Source organism: Galleria mellonella, unplaced genomic scaffold, assembly GCF_026898425.1.
Source record: "Galleria mellonella isolate WM207_F2 unplaced genomic scaffold, CSIRO_AGI_GalMel_v1 utg165, whole genome shotgun sequence".
NCBI classification, from domain to species: domain Eukaryota; kingdom Metazoa; phylum Arthropoda; class Insecta; order Lepidoptera; family Pyralidae; genus Galleria; species Galleria mellonella.
This window is the reverse complement of record NW_026442009.1, coordinates 2,485,971-2,505,582: the sequence shown is the minus strand read 5'-3', so window position 1 is coordinate 2,505,582 and position 19,612 is coordinate 2,485,971. Positions and strand designations below refer to the sequence as shown.

The window sequence follows — 19,612 nt, the reverse complement described above, 5'->3', positions numbered from 1 at the left end:
TTACATATAGTACTTTATTTAATAAAATAAATATTTGAAATGTAAGACTTTATTAATCAACATTAACAATGCCTCATTATCACAACTAGAAAATTTTGTGATAATAGCCTTACTATGTAATCAATATATATCAGAAAATGCCAAATACAAGTATCTCTGGTATCAAACATAATAAATCAAGAAAAATTTAACTACAAACCAAAAACTGTTCCAACTAAGTACTCTTACATCTTCACTCACGATGTTTCCTCTTTCTAGTGATTCTTTGTGAAATCTCTGGTACAATGCCCTCAGAATCATGAGCTTGCTGTGTTAAGTCCACATCTGCAGTAGTTGTCTGAGTTAGTTCTGCTATAGTGTTATACTCTGCCGACTCTTGCGATTGTTGTGTATGTGACACTCTGGAACTGATATACATATTATTCTAATAATATTTATAACAATTATAAATTATCGACTTATTTATACTTGTTTTCTTTTATATGTGTTCAAATTCCATCAAGTTTCAGATGACTAAAACATAATACCATCCAAATAGGATGGTTGCTGTGTTTATTATACCATCACAACAACAAATTTGATCATGTTTTATACTAAAAAATTATACAACAATCGCTAGCATATCATAGTCTAAATTAAAATGAACAGTTAGGTAAATAGTTTTATGTAAATAAAATTTTAGGTAATATTCACTTATTTGAAATTCAGAAAGTCATTAATTATATAAAAAATACTCACTGGTCTGCATTACGCAATTGTTCCAACTGAGATGCACTAAAATCTGTCTTACAACAGGGCCATTTTTCAACTTTTTCTAAATATCTTTTAAGACAACGATTGTGAACAGCAAGACTACATGAGGGACAATTGAAGCCCTGAAAAAGCAATAACTATAATATTATATCAATTAACATTATACTTATATATCATAATAATAATTCTTATATTCAAACCATATTTCAACAGATATTAGGGAAAAAATTCTGGAACTATATATTATACTGAAATAGCAAAAGTGGTGGTTCTCGCTTATAGATCTTGGTGGTGGAAATTATGATAAAATTTTACTGTATAATGGTACAATAAATTATAAAATGAGTAGATAAAATTTAATCTCTATATATCTACTAAATGAAATCTAACAAATGTTAACAGGCCAATTTGTGTAAAAAAGGTGGAAGGCCACTATAATGATTTTTTTTATTTTACTACTGGACAACAGCACCATCTGCAAACTGAGTTATTTATTTATATATATATATATATATATATATTATACATATACTGAGTTCTAACTGGTTTATTTTATGATTTTGTCATGTTTATTTTTATGTAATACTTACTCGTAGAACTATTTGCTTACATAAACAGCAATCTTCAACAACATCTGGCATATTTTGACGGAAATAGCTTTCAAACTCATGAATAGCTCTTACGCCCAAAGCATAGTTGTTCTCTTCTTTTTCAAGATATCTCATCCGACACCATGTATTAAGAAGTTTCTGAAAATTTTATATGATAAATATTAATACATCAATATGTATATAATCAACATAAATAAATAATTTCAACTACTATCAAGGGCATGGTTTTAAAAAACATGTTATATATACATATATTGACATATTAAAAATTATTTTACATAGCGGTATGGCCCCTTACAAAAAACACATGTACTCTTTAATGTCCCTGCTCATAGGTGACCTCTTGATACTTGAGGAAGCACCAGACAATTCTGAAGCAGGCATAGATCACACAGCCCACTCTTAAATATGCCTATGTACAAAGTAACAACTTCCTTAAAGATATATCTTATAAATATAAATATTTTGCAGTTGTTTATTAAGTCATATGTTTATTAAGTCTAAGCTGATTTTAAAATTCTCATTTTTAATTAGAAAGGTTTAACCTTTTGATATAATGCCTTATTAATTTTATATGAAAATTGAAGCATTTTTCCTTGTTACAAAATATTAGACAGTCATTTTGTACAATTGCAACTTACTTGTGCATCAGTCTTGGTAAAGGATGATTTCATACTTCCTACCAAATTAATGGCATTTAAACTGGTAACCTGTCTAGCTTCTGTTGTCATTATCTGCTCAATAAGAATCCTAAAGTATTCTAACTCTGTTGCTGAGAACACATTTTGTGCTTTAGTTGCCTCATCATACCCTAGTGACAAAAATACAATGACCTCTTCATCAGTCAGTTCATCTCTTGTAATTTTTAGTGTTTGTTGATAAGGTCTTATCGCATCATTAATCTCTTTCACCAAATCTTGTAAGGATTTATGTTGCTCTTCTGAAACGATAAAAACATATTATTCATCTTGAATCAGTAAATACTTATTTATTTCATATTAAAAACTAATAGCCTTATTAATAGGCATGAAGAAGGAATAGTCAACCATTCCTATACACACCAAATCACAGGTATAACTTGTACTCAAATAGGTAGGGGGAAAGGGATTGTTAGTAATGGAGACTGAGAATCCCATTGTTAGCAATATACCCTAAAAAAAAATCAAATAGGTAGTTAAAGAAATGTCATGATTTATTTTCCTATAAATCGAATAAATTTATAGAAAAATACAGTGCTTAGTTAATATAACCTATTTTAACAGCAATAACTTGACTAATGATAGAATTTTATACTAAAGAATTAGTAGAAAGTAAAAATATTGGACGATTCAAACTGCATAATTATTTTCAAATCATTAAACAATTATTTACTTACCTCCATTAAGAAGTCGTTCAGCTTCCGATAAAGATATTACACCTTGACTAATTACTGAACGTAAAAGAAAACGATGAAGAGGTCCGTAAATCATTTTAAATTCTGCTTATTTTATTAACTCATTTAATAGAGAACACAATAAAAAACAACAAAACAAAATATTTATCTGCTATGTTGTTGTTGCTCTTGTTTGAATTCGTCATAATAAAACAAGGCGGAAAACTTAAATTTAAATTGACATAAACAGTAATTTGTCAACACTGCATCACAGAGCACGTAATCATCACATAGGGCACAGAGCATGTAATCCAGATTTAAGAATAAGGAATTACATTAGAAGGAATGATAAAAGAAAACTGTAAATCATATGGTTGCCTCCTTTTTTCTTATACAAATATAATTAGTAAAAAGAGGACAAAAGAAATACCATCAGTTGTTTACTGACTACTTTAAAAACAATATAATGTGAAAATAGTTATTATACCAAATTTTGCAATAAGTTATTCTTGTATTATGTATAAAATAATGATTTATATTTAAATTGATTTTATATTTATTTATTATCATGATACTTAAATAAAAGTAATGAAATTGTAAGAATACGTGGTTTCGCTGACTTGTTTACTCGAATTCGGCTCTGTAGATATAAAAGATTGTTATTTAGGTGGGGGGAGACTTCTCACTTAACTGTTGAATAGAGTGGGCCTCCCAGAGGTACCAAGTGAACCACGTGGTCATTATACAAAATATATCACAATTATTTTTGATGAAAATTCTAAAGAAGTTATAGTTAAATAAGTGTTAATGGATTAACAGAAGTTGGGTATTTATTTTATATTATTTATTTTATATTATTTATTATATACTAAGTAAAAAATAAATATGATTTAATAGTATGATTTCTAAAGTAAATGAACTGTGAGTATTTGTGCTTCATATCTCTTTATTACTAAGAAGCTTACAATCTTTATATTATATATACATGTATATATACATGTATATGCTAAAGAATATAGCATATACATGTAAAGTTAGGATTACGTAGTTAATTTACTATTAAAGCCTATTACTCTAATAATACATAACATAAATATTATAGATAATAATACAGTCTTTAGCTTTTACTTGTGATACGAGGTGAAACCTCTGTACCCCCCTTTTGAAGAATCATATGCTGTAGTCTCTTGTGAAAACCTCGACAAGGAGCTCATTCTATAACCTGAGCATTCATGGAAGAAAACATCTCTGAAACCGCGTTGTACACGACCCTCTAGGCTCTAAGGCATGAAAGTGAACTTTAGGGTATGAGGGTGTACGATGATAGAAAGTGGCCGTGGACATCGTATTAAACAATCCTCTGAGTACAGTTCATTGTACAAGCGTCAGAACACGCAAAATGAGACAAAATCTCTTCAAAGACTTAAAGATTCGATACCACTTGTAAGCTTAAGATTATCAACAATTCTCATAGTTCGTTGTTGGACTAGGTCGAAGACTTCAAGTTGGTAACTAGGTGTTCCTGCCCATAAGTAAGAGCAGTACTCCATGTGGGGCCGGATTTGTGATTTGTAGAGCATTAATCGTTAATCCGATGTGAAGTATTACTTTGCGCTATTAACCACACTGAGTATTTTAGATGTCAGCTTAATCTTACCTTCGAGGTGGCCACGGAACTATACGTCACTAGAGATGTCGACACCAAGGATCTCAATGTTTTTAAAAATGTTAAGAGAAGTGCTCTGGAATTATGGAACCACAGCAAATGGGATTTCTTTAGCGGTGAACCCGCAACCTTATGTCTTAGCGGGGTTCAACTGAATTAAGTTTTGTCGTCCCCAATCAGAGACTTTAGTTAACGCTCTCTCGATTTCAGATACAAGCTGTCACAAAAAAACTTTAAGATCCATTTTTACTCAAATTTTCATAATAGGCAATGCAAACTCAATATTACCACTATTGGCATTAAGTAAATAAACTCGTTACTAAAGTTTTTTTTTATTAAATATCTCATATTAATAATAAAACAACTATTAATATGTTCTCTGTGTTAGTCAGTCTATTGATGTCGATAGGTATCATGACCTATTTATTTAAAATTTGTAAGTACAATGGACAGGTTACACAGATTTATTAAAAAAATTTTGTTTGAAATGACGTGGACCCGTCTTTATCTTTGTTATGACAAAGTTACCTCATACTTATTCTCGCGTATCTTCTATTTTTAATGTACGGATGATGCTCTTAATGTACGGATTTGGTAAAAAAACATGATGCTAACGTTTATTCAAATGATAAAATAACAGAGGCGCCAACTTAACTAACAAAAATACTGTCCAATATGATGCAAATCTAAATTAATTGTGGAACAGTGTTTTGCTTTGTATTTCATATTTGTTTTATTTTGACGCGAATTACGACTATAATTAACATCGACTCTATTACGAGGTCTACTCTAGAAATTGACCAAATATTATGGTAAGTGTTTAAAACTTTTGTTTACTATCAATAATGTTATGAAATTGAGATATAATTAAGAATGTTATCTTTTGTTTTATTTTTGCTAAAAAATGTTCATCGGAGCATGCAATTATACATAAAATTTATATATTTATTATTATCACATGATTTGCATTTCTATTATCAAAATATACTATAATTGTAATAAATTATATTAACCCTTTTTCGTTTCCATTTTGAATATCAGGCTGGCCAACATAACGAGAAAGGACGGATTTTTGCGTATATGGTCAGATATTCTCACCAATTCGTTTTACGTTGCTTGTATGAAGTGCGTTCTCTTTTACCTTAGTTATATTCTTTTAGCGCTTATTGACATGTCAAGTTGTCATTGGTACTGTCCATGTGTCTTTTTTATTTACATTTTGTATTTTTAATGCATGAGTACTTCACATTGTTTCATGTATTTTTTTTTATATATTTAAATATAGTTATTATTACAAGTAATGTTATCTTAGGAAGGAAATGGAGACAGACGAGGAATTAATAAAGGGTACAAAATTTAAATCCTTGAAGGGAAAAATATCTTCAGCAACTTTAAAAAGTATTAAACAAATGGGATTTAAATATATGACTGATATTCAGTCTGTAGTGTTGCCAAAAGCTTTAGACGGAGCTGATATTGTAGCTACAGCAAAAACAGGCTCTGGAAAAACATTAGCTTTCCTCATTCCTGTGCTAGAGGTAGTCCTTCAATGTTCTCAGACTCAAGAAAGACAAGGTAATTTATGTTTATAGAATTTTATTACAAGTCTCTCACTGACTTGCTTATTCACAAAAGTTGGAAGAGAAAATTACATACAAACCTCTGTATTACATTACTTTTATAATCCTTGCGGAAATGACTGCATTTTTTCTGTTTTTGCAGTGTTTGTTTACATTCAAAATATCATATATAACAATCAGTTTTGTATAATTCTTTTTGCATTTTATTTTAAGGTACATATTGCATTATAGTTTCACCCACACGAGAACTGGCTATGCAATCATACACAGTGTTACAAGATCTTAGAAGATATCATGAAACAATCACTTCAAGTTTGATCATTGGTGGAGAGAGCAGAAAGAAACAAAGTGCTGAGTTATCTCAAGGTATCTGAAAGATTCATGTTAAATACTTATTATAGAATTTTAATATTATAATGCAATTGTATGTTATTACTAGCTATTTCATTAGACATTGTACATACTTTTACCAACTGGGGTAATTTTTTTAAGAATAAAAATACTAAAGAAATTTCACTACCATAAGTTTAAGATTATTTCCACAAAAAGAAAATTACATTAATTGTGTTAAAACAAGTTTATTTATTTATTTATTTATTTTTTTATTAAAAAACTGAACTAATTTTGTTAAATTTTTTATGGGGCAAAAAGGGCTGAAAGTATGTCCTTGCAGATAAAAATTAATTTTTCAATTTACTTTATATATGCTGAAGTTATAAGGTAAGAAACAATGAAAAATAGAATAGAATTGAGACCCTCTTTTTTAAAGCCATTTGTAAAGATTTTCATAGCAGCTCATTTATTTCAATTTTGATTTACCTAACTCTATTACATGTATAAATAGGAATAGTATTTGTATCTGAGTAAGTACTTGTATACTATCATAAATAAATATTTTTTTTTTAATGTACTTGCCTTTGTATTAATATTTTGTAATATACCAAATATATAAATTTATATGCAAATCAAAAAATGTCATAACTAAACTACTTGCATTGATATTAGCTATTAGTTGATAACAAACATCATGCTGTACTAGACCTTTTTGAAAATACATCTGTATTTAAGCTTTATTAGACAAACTTTCAGAAATGAAAAAAACAAAATTTAAAAGCATTTGCTTACACTTTTGTGGAGGAGAAAAAAGAAATGATAAATGTATATTACTACATAGTATAAAACAAAGTCATTGTCACTGTCTGTCCATCCTTATGTATGCTTAAATCTTTAAAACTACACAATGGATTTTGAAGTGAGTTTTTTTAATAGATAGAGTGATTCAAAAGGAAGGTTTATATGCATAATATTGTAGAGAAATACTGATAAATTTAGAGGTTACTAATGTAATGTTGTAATATAATGGTGGGCCGGCGGTATTTAGTATCAGCATTGTACCTGTGCGAAGCCGGGGAGAGTTGCTAGTAAACAATATAATAATTTTTTAATTGGACAATTTTACTTTTTTGTTTTTCTTACTGCACTGGTTAAAAAACATAATCGCCATTTTATCATCTTTCAGGTGTTCATATAGTGGTTGCTACTCCAGGCAGATTGTTTGACCACATGAGAACAAAAGAATTTGATTATAGCCTAGTAAAATGTCTAGTATTAGATGAAGCTGACAAAATATTTCAATATGGTTTTGAAGAGGATTTAAAGCAAATTATTAATCGGTTACCAAGTGAGTACATATAACTTTACATTTAATTATTTAATTCAATTGCTAAATTAATAAAAAAAATAAGCTTTTATTCAGACAAGTTTCATCCTTAGAAAAAAAAAATTCTTAACATTATTAACTAATTATATTGATAACATCGATATAATAATTAGTACATTTGTGGTAATTAAATTTAAAGAGTTAATTAAAAAATAATTCAAAAATTTTGATTAACTACTTGTGAAGTTAACAATATATAATACTATAGCTAATAAAGAATTAAAATTGAAAAAGAGCCATTTCAAATTGTTTATAAAGTAAATTGTTTTAGAGGATAGACAGACAATGTTATTTAGTGCTACACATTCAGAAACAACTGAGGCTTTGATAAAATCTGCAATGAAAGATGATGTTGAAACTATAAATACTGATGAAGATAATTTAAAAGCTACTGTAGATGGATTGAAACAAGGGTAAGTAGTAACAGTAAATATCTAAATACCTGGTGTAAGAAGGGATTGCTAGTTATGGGGACTGTCAACCTTATTACTAGTAGTACCATATCAGGTTATACGAGTGTGTGGTTATCCTTAAAACCATCATGATTAATTATTTTTGAACTTGGCATGATGGGCAAATCAACTTGCTTCCATCTTCACCTATCATATGTTATGTCCTGTCAGCATATACAGATAACACAGAGGGGGTTACTATTTCATTATCTTTTAAAAAAATACCTGGTACTTAAAATTAGTTACATAACAATAGAGCTGATTCTGAGACACCATTTCCTTAAACCTATCTCTAAATTTAAAATTTGGATTTTTATATCACAGTGAAGTTTTTATTCTAATGACCAATATTAAATTTCTAGTAGATGTAAGTTAAAATTATTATAAATAAATTTTAGTTTATAATATCCTATAAAATAGTAATTTTGAGAAACTATCAAATTGAAATAATAGGTTAAAAGATAGATTTAGAGTAATGGTGCCTAAGAATAATTGGTCCCAATATTAGGGTTTCTTATTATATTAATATTACAAATATTAATTAATAAAAACTGTGTATTTGTTTCTTATTGTTGGCATTTCAACTAATCATTCTTGAATAGAACCAATATGAGATTTCTAAATGTATATAATATGAATCTTAAAAATGATTGCATAAAGATATAAAAATTACTTACAGGTATGTAATATGCCAAACGGAATACAGGATATGGTGGCTTCACAAATTGTTGAAAAAAACCAAAAATCAAAAAGTGATGGTGTTCTTCTCTAGTTGTAAGTCTGCTGAATATCACCATGAATTTTTTGCAACCCATTGTAATTTTTCAGTTTTGTGCATTCATGTAAGTTTTAGACATAATATTAATTGCTAATTATTAAGTTAAATGTTAGAGTTTATGTTTAAACAATTGCAACAATGGCTTTTAGCCTTTTATTAAAAAAATCTCAAATGTTTTATAAACCTAGATGTTTTAGTTATTGAAGTGTTTTGTTTTTTGCACTAATTTCTTAATTAAAAGTATCAAAACACTATATTTATAATAGATAGAAATATATCCATCCAGGTCGACCTCCTCGCGGTTCTCCCTGGAAACTATCATGGTTAATTCCTGATGAATTCATCATGATGGGCTAACTGGCCCAGTTTTCATTCTCATCTATCACCCTTCACTGGTGCTCCACCAGCGTATCCCGTTAGCGCAGGCGTGGTTACCATACCATTTTCACCGATAAAAAAAATGGATAGAATAGACATTTAAGAGATTTTTACTTTATTACAGTCAGCTAAATATAATATTAATTTGTAATGCGATATTGGGTCTATTTTGAGGCGCTGTCTAAACCTATCTCTTAATATTTTACTGCAATAGTTTCGCGAAATTACTATTTTATCGACCATCGTAAACTAACCTCTTTATTCACAAAAATTAAATCTACAATTTAAACTACTGAACTGTTTTTTTTTTCACTTTATTTCAAATTACGAATTTAACGCAAAAGAAAGAAACAGTTCAATAGCTAAAATATGATTGAGATATTTAATATTTTTTATGAATAAAGGGGTAAATTTATAAAAATTTTGACTTAATTATATTAAAAAAATTAGACGTTTAAAAAATTAAATTGAAATTATAATATCAGAGATAGGTTTAGAGAAAGGATGTTTCATGATCAACAGCATTGGCTTTCTTAGCACCTACCAATTTTGCGGATTCTATGTTTTGTATTGTTTATACAAAAGTTATGGCTGTTGCTGTATCAATTATTATCAATAGTACAAACTGAAAATTTTACAAAGTTTGGGACTAGACGGCGCTTTGTATTATGTCTCGAACTGTTTATTATTTGTATTTTCTTATTTCAGGGTAAAATGAGTCAAGCAGATAGGACAACAACAATATCAAACTTTTACAATGCAGAGAAAATGGCTCTTTTCTGTACAGACTTGGCTGCCAGAGGTCTGGATATACCAGCAGTGGATTGGATAGTTCAGTTTGATCCACCATCAGATACAAATGTAAGATTATATGGCACTGTATGTGCTTATTTAATTATTAATTAAATTGGATTAAAAATAAACTTACATAAGTAGGATTATAGAAACCTCTTTTAAATTGGTATGTGCAGTCTCGAAAATCTATCTGTTGAGAAAAATTAAATATAATAAATTCGTTTATTGTACAAGTTAGATGTACTTGCGAAATTTATATAAAATGATGGAAGTGATATTTCATTTTTTACTATCGGTCAGACCTCGGATCATTACGGAACAAAGTTACATTTTTTATGTTAATGTCTAGGGTCTTTTTCTATGGGTATCGAACTGTTAAGATTTAGGAGAGATTTTTCTTCACACTGCGTTCTACCGTTTATACAATGGACTGTGTTCAGGGGAACTGTTCAAAGTAGTGCCCAGTTACTTTCTACCATCGAACAGTCCGCCATCAACATGCCTTTTTTTATACGACTTAGAATGGTAAACAAGCTGACGGCCCGCCTGATGAAAAGTGGTAACCGTCGCCTATTGACATGAGCAGTACCATGGACATAAAAGACCTTAGAGTCTAGATAGTCGTATACAGCGCGATTTCAGAGATGTTTCCTCCCACGAACGATCAGGTTGCTCCTGATATTGCAGGCGTTCATAGACTACGGTAATCGATTACCGTATATGTTGGGTCCGTGAGTACCGTATCTTGTATGCCTGTTTGCCACCTCAGAGGTATAAAAAAATAATTTTAACTCGCATCATATGATTTATGGCTCATAAGAGATTGGGGTTAACCTACCTAGGATTGTCTCAACGTTTCAACTATATTAAAAATACATATGCCTAAAATTTGATTATTTTATTTTAAATCTCTCATCTTTTCTGATACTTTAAATTGAAATAATGTTCTCCTAATATAGCGAACACCATATATAAGCAACTCTTTGAACCAATTTCAATAAAAAAAAATCTTATTTAGGAAAAGTTACTTACAGGGAAAAAAAGAGTATAAAATACTTACTGTCTGGAAAATATTTTTACTTATTTCTTTTAGTAACTAAGCTAAGTAGAATAAATAAAATATAAAGAATGTTGCTTATAGAGAGGTTGCTTGTATAGAGCATTCACTGTATATAATTTGTTTTTAGGAATACATACATAGAGTGGGACGCACTGCTAGAGGTTTGGGTGCAGCCGGTAACGCCGTATTGTTGTTGCGACCCGAGGAAAAAGAATTTATTACCCATTTGCAAGATGCCAAAATTTATTTAGACAAATATGAAACATGGGATAATTATTACAATTTACAACCAAAGGTATGAATGATTATATTTTTCGTTTTATTACTTCTGCCGAGTTTGTCCTGTGATCGCGATAATAAATGGCTTCTTTATATCATGGTCACGCGCGCATAAATTTCATGTCCTTTTCCATGGCTAATGCATCAAATTTCATAAAGATTGGTTGAGCGGTTATAGTGCGAATTGGTAACAAATACGTTTTTATTTAAATTACATGTGTACGTTAGGTATTACGTATTTATTTTCCATTGAGCTGGCCCTTTAAGAACGTCTTTACCATTCGGCTCCCCTCTTGGCCTATAATTATTATTTTTAATCATCGCAAATGTGACCATTTTTTACCAGGTATGCACTTTAAAAAAAAAAAACACGTGTAAAGCCATATATGGCTTTACACGTGTTTTTTTTTAAAAAGTGGTGCCCTTGTCGAGAAAGGTATTCGTCGCCTATATACATATGTATATCATGGACATACTGTGAATCAGAATATATTGTGCTGTTATAAAATTTGCCTGGTCTTAAATTTTGCCCTGACTTCTGATGATTGGCAGTTTAAAATTTTTTCGGGTATATCGAAAGATATCTTTGGCAATATATTCACCGATTTCGATGATTATTTTGTAATCTAGTGTTGATCCTGTACTAATTTAGTCACGATTGAAGTTCCTAGATTTATTTGTGAAATATTATTTTAATTCATTGTTTATTCCCATTAAAAATTATTTTGTTCAGTTTAAATTAATTGCAAAAGAAATATATATGTTCTTTTATTTCAGTTAGAGGCAGCTTTGGCGAATGAAAATTTCCGCCGATTAGCTGTTGAAGCTTTTGAAGGCTACATTCGAGCACTTGAGGTTAAAAAATATAAACACATCTTTAACCTTTTGACTATAGACATTGATGTTGTTGCTAAATCATTTGGATTGAAAGAGAAACCAGACATAGATGTTCGTAAGTAAATCAAAAAATTATTTATATTCTCGGCCTGACGTCTTTTTTTTGTAACCGTTTTTTGCTGTTGGCCGCAGATAGCCTTTACAGCTTAACCGAACGCGTGTGCAGACGGCACTCTAAGGCCGTGAGAGAGGAGCAACGATAGGCATCAGCCCTTTCTAATGGACTGTCGGTCTGACCTAAAATTTTTAAGTGGTCATACTCGGGTTATAAATTGGAAATTATGATGACTGCTTTTATAAAAGAAATAATGCCATTTACCTTCGACAGAAACTTATCTTCTATACTTATAATAAATCTGTAGAGAGTGACCTCTGTACATGAAATATATTTCCGAAATAACTATCAGAGGGTGATCAGTGATCGATACTGATGCCAAAAATGCAATTAGTACAGTTTTTGTATGTTCGTTATAGAAACAAAAACTACTCGACGGATTTTAACGAAACTTGGTACAATTATTCTTCATACTCCTGGGTTATAGTATACTTTTTATCACGCTACAATCAATAGGAGCAGAGTAATGAAGGGAAATGTTGGGAAAACGGGAGAAGTTACTCCATTTTTAAGTTTCCGTTGCGTGTGCAGCCTTAATGGCCACTTTTTAAAATGTAAAAATGTCCACCCGCGCGACACCGGGACGAGTCTTTAATATTTACATAAAGTGACGCCATTGGGAATAAAACGGACCGCCTGTAGAAGCTCGCCGGACGACGGGTTTACGTAACTTCTGAAACGCTGTTTATTTAAAGAGTTATAAAATAAAATCCTTTTTAAAATATTTAATAATAATAATTTATTTTATCTTTGCAGGTGTTGGATTCAGTAAAAAACATAGACCAAGAAAGAGGATGGCAGCTATGCTTGCTGCGAAAAGTACAGTGACGTCAAAATGTGTCAAGATATAAATATTACTTAAGTTTATTAAAATGTAAATAAATATTTTATTATTATAAATAAATTATACAAATAATAATTGATTTAATCATAATTAACTTCCGTATTTTGTAGGTAATCAATTATCAATACATATAAAGGAAACATTATCTGACTAGATGCACCCTTGAATATGTATATTCCTTAATAAAAAAAAAAAAATTGTTTTATTAACAAAGGGTACAGTAACTTTGATTTTAAAAATAAATATAGGAACTTTACAGTTTTTTAGATTCCACTGATATTTATATACAGTGAATATTCTATTTTGGTGATACACACATTTCATATATGTTATTTCTAGCAAGTTTCTCATAACAATCTTCATGATTGTGTTGATGGTTGACTGCATAGATCATTGCGTCTATTGTTTCAATGGTCGCTGGACATCGATTTAGTGAAAAATACTGGACACACCGCCATGACGTTTTACCATGCGTCGTCGAATGTTTGGTGTACACAAAGTTCATATGCACTAATTGTTTATGTCCTTTCCTACTATAAATATATTTGTAGCGTTTTGGCAACTGATGATTTTCACAATTTCCATTCACTACTAGTGATAGGGCACCTGTAATTAAAAGGAACATTAATTTTGAGTAAATATTTTTTGATAAATAATATGTAAATCGAATTAATAATGTTGGTTTAGTAAAAATAATAAAATTATTGTTTGTAATCCTTTAATTAAATATAGATATAAAAATACATTCTTATATGTTGTAATCATTCAAAATCACACGCAGCATAATGTCACACAAAGCATTAAGTATAAAAAATAATTTCCAAGATTACAATTTCAATACAGAGATATTTTCATGTTATGGAGTAGAAACAAATGGTGTCTTTTCTTTTATTAGGAATGTAATCTCCATATATTAACTTTAAAGTAATACTAAAAACACTATCGGAGATCATAATAATTATTTAAGTAAATTCTCAACTTGGTCATGCATAAGATAAATGTAAAAAAAAAAACATGACAATTATTACAATATTGAAACAAGCTCACTATTCTAATTAACATAATACAAATGTTTAAAAAATACAGAATTAAATTCCTACATTAATATAATAAATAGACTAGAATATGAGCAATAAAAAAGTCTACCTATAATTATGGTAATAACTCATGGCACAGACCAAAATAGAAAATAATATATTACTCATAAATTTCACATGTCATAGAAAGTTTTATTGATTGGCACTTGAGAGCAGATTTCCATTATCACAGCTAGATACTTAACTTATTGTGCTTCAAGATTAAATTATGGCAAATGTATGTCATTATGTTTTTATAACTATGTATAAATCTAAATTTTTATATTAAATTTTTTATTTTGATTTATCAAATAGTGCCTTTTTAAAATTTATATGATAGTAAACATATATTATATTTGCAGATTAATTTGTTAATTGTAAATTTTTATTTGGTCCCCACTACATCAGAATCTATGATTCAATTTTTGTTCATGTATAAAATTCATATATTTTTAAATACTAGCTTTTTATCACGTGATTTTTAAATATTCTCTTATATATTACCAATCTTACAAAAATATAATTTTGAAAAAATGAGCAAAGAGAGCTTTAAGTTGCATAATAATCGCCCTGCAACTGAGATATTTTTAATACGTCATTGAAATGTATCTCAAAGCATGGTGACTTGCAGAAAGGTAGCTCGCAAGCACTACACATGAATCGGGTGTCCCTTCTTTTGCCTATTTTCCAGCAAAGCCGACATGAGCGTTGTGGGTACTTCTTTTTTCCATCTTCTTTCTGAGGAATCGTTATTAACCGATGATCCATTGTTGGCCTCAGAAATTCTTCATTCACGTTAGTTCTCGACATGTTGTTAGTCACCTTACCATTCACTAAGTTTTTTAGGTCGATGAATAATGAGTTTAGACTGGTACAATCTGAAATCACGATGGGCATTTTCATTACACAATATGTTAATAGTATTGTGGGTGTTTTATAATAAAAATGATGTTGAAAATGCCATCGTGTTTTCACAACAGAAAGGAATTGCAAAAGAAAATAATACTGAATGGGAACTAAAATGATTGCATTTTCAACACAATCTCTATTATTTACAGAGGATTGATGTAAAGCATTATTAGTAAGCAAATTATGTATGAATAAAACTTTAAAATTTCAATGTTTACTACATTGTAAAAAATAAAATGAATGATGATTTAGCACTGGCATGCTAAAATGAACATAAAAAAATCATGATAGAATAAATAAAATAATGACTTACTGTCTTGAGGAGATTGGTAGTCTACAGGAAGTGTTGCATCTTTTTTTCCGTCTCTAGACCCATCATAACTCTTTGGAGTGGTGCAAACTGCAGGATCTGTTACTATGATGTCCATATCATCACATTCAGTTTTTACATCAAGCGAATTATTGGAAGGTGATTGGTCTTTACTCTTATCATTTATTTCTGCCTCTGAATTACAAGTATTTGGTACTTGTGATTTGAACGTTGAAATATCATTTCTGTCTTCATAAAAACTTTTCAAGTTTTCATAATTGTTACTTTGTAACATGTGATTGCTTTGTTGGTTATATGGCGATTTTTCTTTAATCTTAGGCTTCTTTTCTGGATTTAGAATATCAGAATAGTAACTTTTTTGAATGAATTCATCTGATTTTCTTTTTAAATTACTGAATTTTTGTAGCTTTTCTATGAACTGTCTATGTTTCAGCACATCTAGGTCATTGTTTTGAGTTGTTTCATCATTTAAGTTTGCATTTGTATCAAATGTGTCTGATATATGTGAATCCCCATCAGTAATGTTATTTTCAGTTGCATGTTTTGGTAATTCCTGTTCTTTCTCAGTATCTTCTTCAGTCTAAAATAATAAGTTATACAAATATTATTTTTATGTTTTCCATAAAATAATAAATAAAAAATATTTACTTTTAATTACAACAAAATCAAACAATTATTTTTAAATAAGTGTTTTGTTAACTTTCTTGGAAATTTTTGTGTTTAAAATTTAAAAAAGGTTTTATTTCTAGGGTAATTTAGGAAATAAAATCTTCTAAATTTATTCAGATTGTGTCTTTTGGATTTTGAATCTCTGGTTTCTCATAACACATTTCTCACTAATTAGTTAATCCAATTTGTTTGAACTGGCTTTTACCTGGGGGGTAAGGGATTGTTAGTAATGTGGTTTAATAGCCCCATTGCTAGCAATATACACTCTCAGGTCGACCTCCACATGGTTCCCCAAGAAAACCATCATGGTTAATTGTTGTTGTAACCTGCATTCATTCTCACCTATCATCTTCCACTGGAACCTCATCAGTGTATACCAATAGCGTAGGCAGGGTAACCATTCCATTGTTACCCATTAAAAAAACTGGCTTTTATCTATAATTTTATTCACATGATCAGGATATGTTTACTGACTGGGATAAAAAGAAGCTTATACTCTTCTTCATCTTATATAATACGTGTATACTAAATTTAATTACAGTTAGTTTAATTATATATCTTACCTCTTTATTTGTCAATCCTTTGATTTGCAATACTTCTGCTGTACTTATAAAACTAGTGAGATCTTCTCGTTTCACACTGACTTCTCCATGGTACATAAACAGTAATAGATCTCTCATGGCTTTGTATGTAATATCCCTTAGGACAACTGTAAATATACATACAATATACTAGTTAATAATCATATGTGCCAGTGTTTTGAATTTAATTAGCATTTACATGATATAGTATAATGTATGACACGGTATTAAAAATAGACTACACAAGTCAACTACATGAATACTTCAGTTTTGCTCAAATTTGTACCATAAAGTAGATTCTTCGAGAGTAGATTTCTGTTCTGTATCATTTTAAGAATATTTAGGTTTTTAGTCTTATAATTTATATAGTAATAAGTAGTATACATACAAAATATATCAGTTAAATTTCAATTAAGTTAATTGAATTTTAACTGATATATTTTAAGGGCAATCATAATCAATACATATATATAACAATATATAAATAAATAGTAATTTTATTTTACCAATAGGGCATTTTTCAAATTTATATTCTTACAGCAATTTAAAGATGCCAAAGACACTGTTAAAAGGTGGAACATTAGGGATATAGGCAAGAAATTTGTAATGGATACAGGAGCATAGCTTTTTCCTCAGGAATTGGTAACATTCGTTGAGTTTATTTTGCTATTCCAAAAGTGTAGGAAAAATCTTTAAAAAACTTCTAAATTTCAAGGGACAAATCCTTCACAAAAATTTAAGATTTTTATTTGCATTATCAATTTGGCTAATATTGCGTATCTGGTCGGTTACAAGAATATTTATTACAATGAATATTAGATTACCAATTAAGTAGATAATTTTAATGATATCTGCTTCTCTTTAAGATGAAAAAAAAAAATGCAATAAATGTGATATACCAATTGGATGTTGACACGGATTCATCTGAAACATTTTCTTGAAATATGGTGAACATATTGATAATATGACTTTGTGTGCTTGTAGAACATGGCCTTCTACGGCAATAGTCACGTCGACAAATTCTCCTTTACCCAGTAAACTGGCAAATCCTTTAGTCAGATTTCCGTGAAAATTATTCCAGGACAATGAAAATTGTTGATCCATTTTTAATAAATTTTATATAGTGTCTATTATACTAGACACTACAGAATAACGTAGATGATTCATTTAGATCGAATATGGATACAGTTATTTACTAATTCATTATTATTGTGCTAAATTTATTAACAAAATAAACGTATAAAAACGTGACAGATGTAAGCAGATATATAGATAAGTAGTAAGCGGCGCGGCGCGTCTCACTAGTGTTGTACTTAGGTTAAACCTTTCATTCCTTTCATTCATTCGTTTCTTTTCAGTTTTCTTTATCTTGACATTTTACATCATAGTTATTTATCTAAGTTCATTTTCCTTATATCTGTGTATAGAAGCAATAAAAAACATCATAGACTGCTATATTATTATATCATAATAAATTAAATACTTATTTCGGAAATAAACCCACAGATTTCATTCTTAAATTTCCGACAGGATTTAATTAGATATATTTTTTATTATTTATGTTTGGTTTTGTTTTAGTCATAGAATAAGGATATATGTATATAGATGAGAGTATCTGGGAATGAATCCTTATAATAGTATTGTTTCACTGCCATCGATTGTGAATCGCCATTCTCTAACTTATCCTCGGGAAAGGGAAGGTTTGTATTCCGGCATAGAATTTTATAATGTATTTAAGGTAAAATAATAATTATATTTTTAATTTATGACTAACAATAATTTGATAATGATTTTTAGGTAATACGAAACATGTTAAAGTGAAGACTGATAAGTAAATATCGTTCAATTTTAATTATATTATTCTTAAGTAAATAGCTGTTCATACAGTGTTATGCAGAATGAATAAGTATTTTGAATTTGAAGTTTCGGCTATCGTGAACTGTTCACTGTTACGGGGAATTTAACCTGTTTATGTTAAACATGTACTAAACACTCTATCAAGTTATCTTCTTGCCTGTGATATGTTATACTAAATAAGTTCAAACTAGAAAACGAGTGCTTCTCAACTTTTCTATAACTGGCGATTGACTACCTTCAGATTTCCTCTACTATAAATAGGTACTCATTCGGGAGGAGAGATTATTAGTAATGGGGACTAGCGGCCCCATTGTCACAAAGATAGCAATATACATTGCAGATTGATTTCCACGCAGTAGTTTCAGTTTAATATTCGTCACGATAATTAAACTGACTTAATATCACCTCACTTGATCCCACCTACTGAGTCCGCCTACTTTTATTCCTCACCGATGTCCCGTCCCACCAGCACATATCAAACGCACAAACACGGTTATCATGTTAAGTACTTTTTTTAGGGTTTTTTATTTAAGTGAAGCTAACTTGTAAAAAAAATGCGACTTTATCCGTTTGCTCATCTGTTACAGTGTTCTATTGTAGCAATTACTAATATTATCTGCTTAAAATTTTGAACAGTTTAATATATTATCGGCAGGGGAAAAGGGATTGTTAGCAATGGAGTTTGACAGCCCCATTGCTAGCAATATGCTCTATTAGGTCGACCTCCACGTGGTTCCCACTGGAAACCATCGTGAACAATCTTGTTGAATTCGTCACGATGGGCTAACTGACCTGCTTCATCCTCACCTATCATTCTTTACTGGTGCCTCGCCGGTGTATACCGATAGCGTGGGTGGGGTTACCATACCAATATTACTCATTAAAAAAA

The 19,612-nt window shown here is 29.7% G+C and overlaps 3 protein-coding genes across 5 annotated transcripts; 1 reads left to right on the top strand and 2 right to left on the bottom strand.

The window, feature by feature from the left end:
- Nucleotides 1-21: 21 nt before the first annotated feature.
- On the bottom strand, nt 22-2,993 carry LOC113518842 (non-structural maintenance of chromosomes element 1 homolog). 2 transcript variants are annotated; one of them, XM_031914604.2, is made up of 5 exons: nt 2,740-2,993; nt 2,006-2,304; nt 1,344-1,502; nt 739-875; nt 22-401 (listed from the first exon to the last, which is right to left on the bottom strand). In XM_031914604.2, exons 1-5 carry the CDS (start codon nt 2,831-2,833, stop codon nt 233-235), a joined length of 858 nt encoding a protein of 285 aa, XP_031770464.1. In that variant the 5' UTR covers nt 2,834-2,993; the 3' UTR covers nt 22-232. The 2 variants fall into 2 exon arrangements, with proteins under 2 accessions (XP_031770464.1, XP_026759649.1); XM_026903848.3 differs by having other exon boundaries at nt 25-407; nt 2,740-2,986.
- A 2,565-nt stretch (nt 2,994-5,558) lies between these two features.
- LOC113518903 (probable ATP-dependent RNA helicase pitchoune) lies at nt 5,559-13,375 on the top strand. The gene is made up of 10 exons (XM_052892713.1): nt 5,559-5,590; nt 5,715-5,977; nt 6,196-6,348; nt 7,502-7,663; nt 7,974-8,115; nt 8,834-8,996; nt 10,019-10,171; nt 11,293-11,460; nt 12,222-12,396; nt 13,213-13,375. Exons 1-10 carry the CDS (start codon nt 5,574-5,576, stop codon nt 13,305-13,307), a joined length of 1,491 nt encoding a protein of 496 aa, XP_052748673.1. The 5' UTR covers nt 5,559-5,573; the 3' UTR covers nt 13,308-13,375.
- A 144-nt stretch (nt 13,376-13,519) lies between these two features.
- On the bottom strand, nt 13,520-18,162 carry LOC113518858 (transcription regulator protein BACH1-like). Of its 2 annotated transcripts, none has more exons than XM_026903878.3 (4): nt 17,766-18,162; nt 16,849-16,994; nt 15,599-16,196; nt 13,520-13,906 (listed from the first exon to the last, which is right to left on the bottom strand). In XM_026903878.3, the coding sequence occupies exons 1-4, from the start codon at nt 17,968-17,970 to the stop codon at nt 13,599-13,601; spliced, it is 1,257 nt and encodes a 418-aa protein (XP_026759679.1). In that variant the 5' UTR covers nt 17,971-18,162; the 3' UTR covers nt 13,520-13,598. The 2 variants fall into 2 exon arrangements, with proteins under 2 accessions (XP_026759679.1, XP_026759677.1); XM_026903876.3 differs by lacking the exon at nt 13,520-13,906 and adding an exon at nt 14,002-15,254 and having other exon boundaries at nt 17,766-18,161.
- Nucleotides 18,163-19,612: the final 1,450 nt, after the last annotated feature.

Excerpts from the sequence above, each read along its gene's own strand:
- LOC113518903 (XM_052892713.1), top strand. Across the intron at positions 6,349-7,501 it reads AAGTGCTGAGTTATCTCAAG|GTGTTCATATAGTGGTTGCT; the intron begins GTATCTGAAAGA and ends ATCATCTTTCAG. Across the intron at positions 7,664-7,973 it reads AATTATTAATCGGTTACCAA|AGGATAGACAGACAATGTTA; the intron begins GTGAGTACATAT and ends AAATTGTTTTAG.
- LOC113518842 (XM_026903848.3), bottom strand. The coding sequence starts at position 2,833 with ATGATTTACGGACCTCTTCATCGTTTTCTTTTACGTTCAGTAATTAGT. Across the intron at positions 2,305-2,739 it reads TGAACGACTTCTTAATGGAG|AAGAGCAACATAAATCCTTA; the intron begins GTAAGTAAATAA and ends TTATCGTTTCAG. Across the intron at positions 1,503-2,005 it reads TTACCAAGACTGATGCACAA|AAACTTCTTAATACATGGTG; the intron begins GTAAGTTGCAAT and ends TAAAATTTTCAG.
- LOC113518858 (XM_026903876.3), bottom strand. The coding sequence starts at position 17,970 with ATGGATCAACAATTTTCATTGTCCTGGAATAATTTTCACGGAAATCTG. Across the intron at positions 16,197-16,848 it reads AAGGATTGACAAATAAAGAG|ACTGAAGAAGATACTGAGAA; the intron begins GTAAGATATATA and ends TTATTATTTTAG. Across the intron at positions 15,255-15,598 it reads CTACCAATCTCCTCAAGACA|ATTGTACCAGTCTAAACTCA; the intron begins GTAAGTCATTAT and ends TCGTGATTTCAG.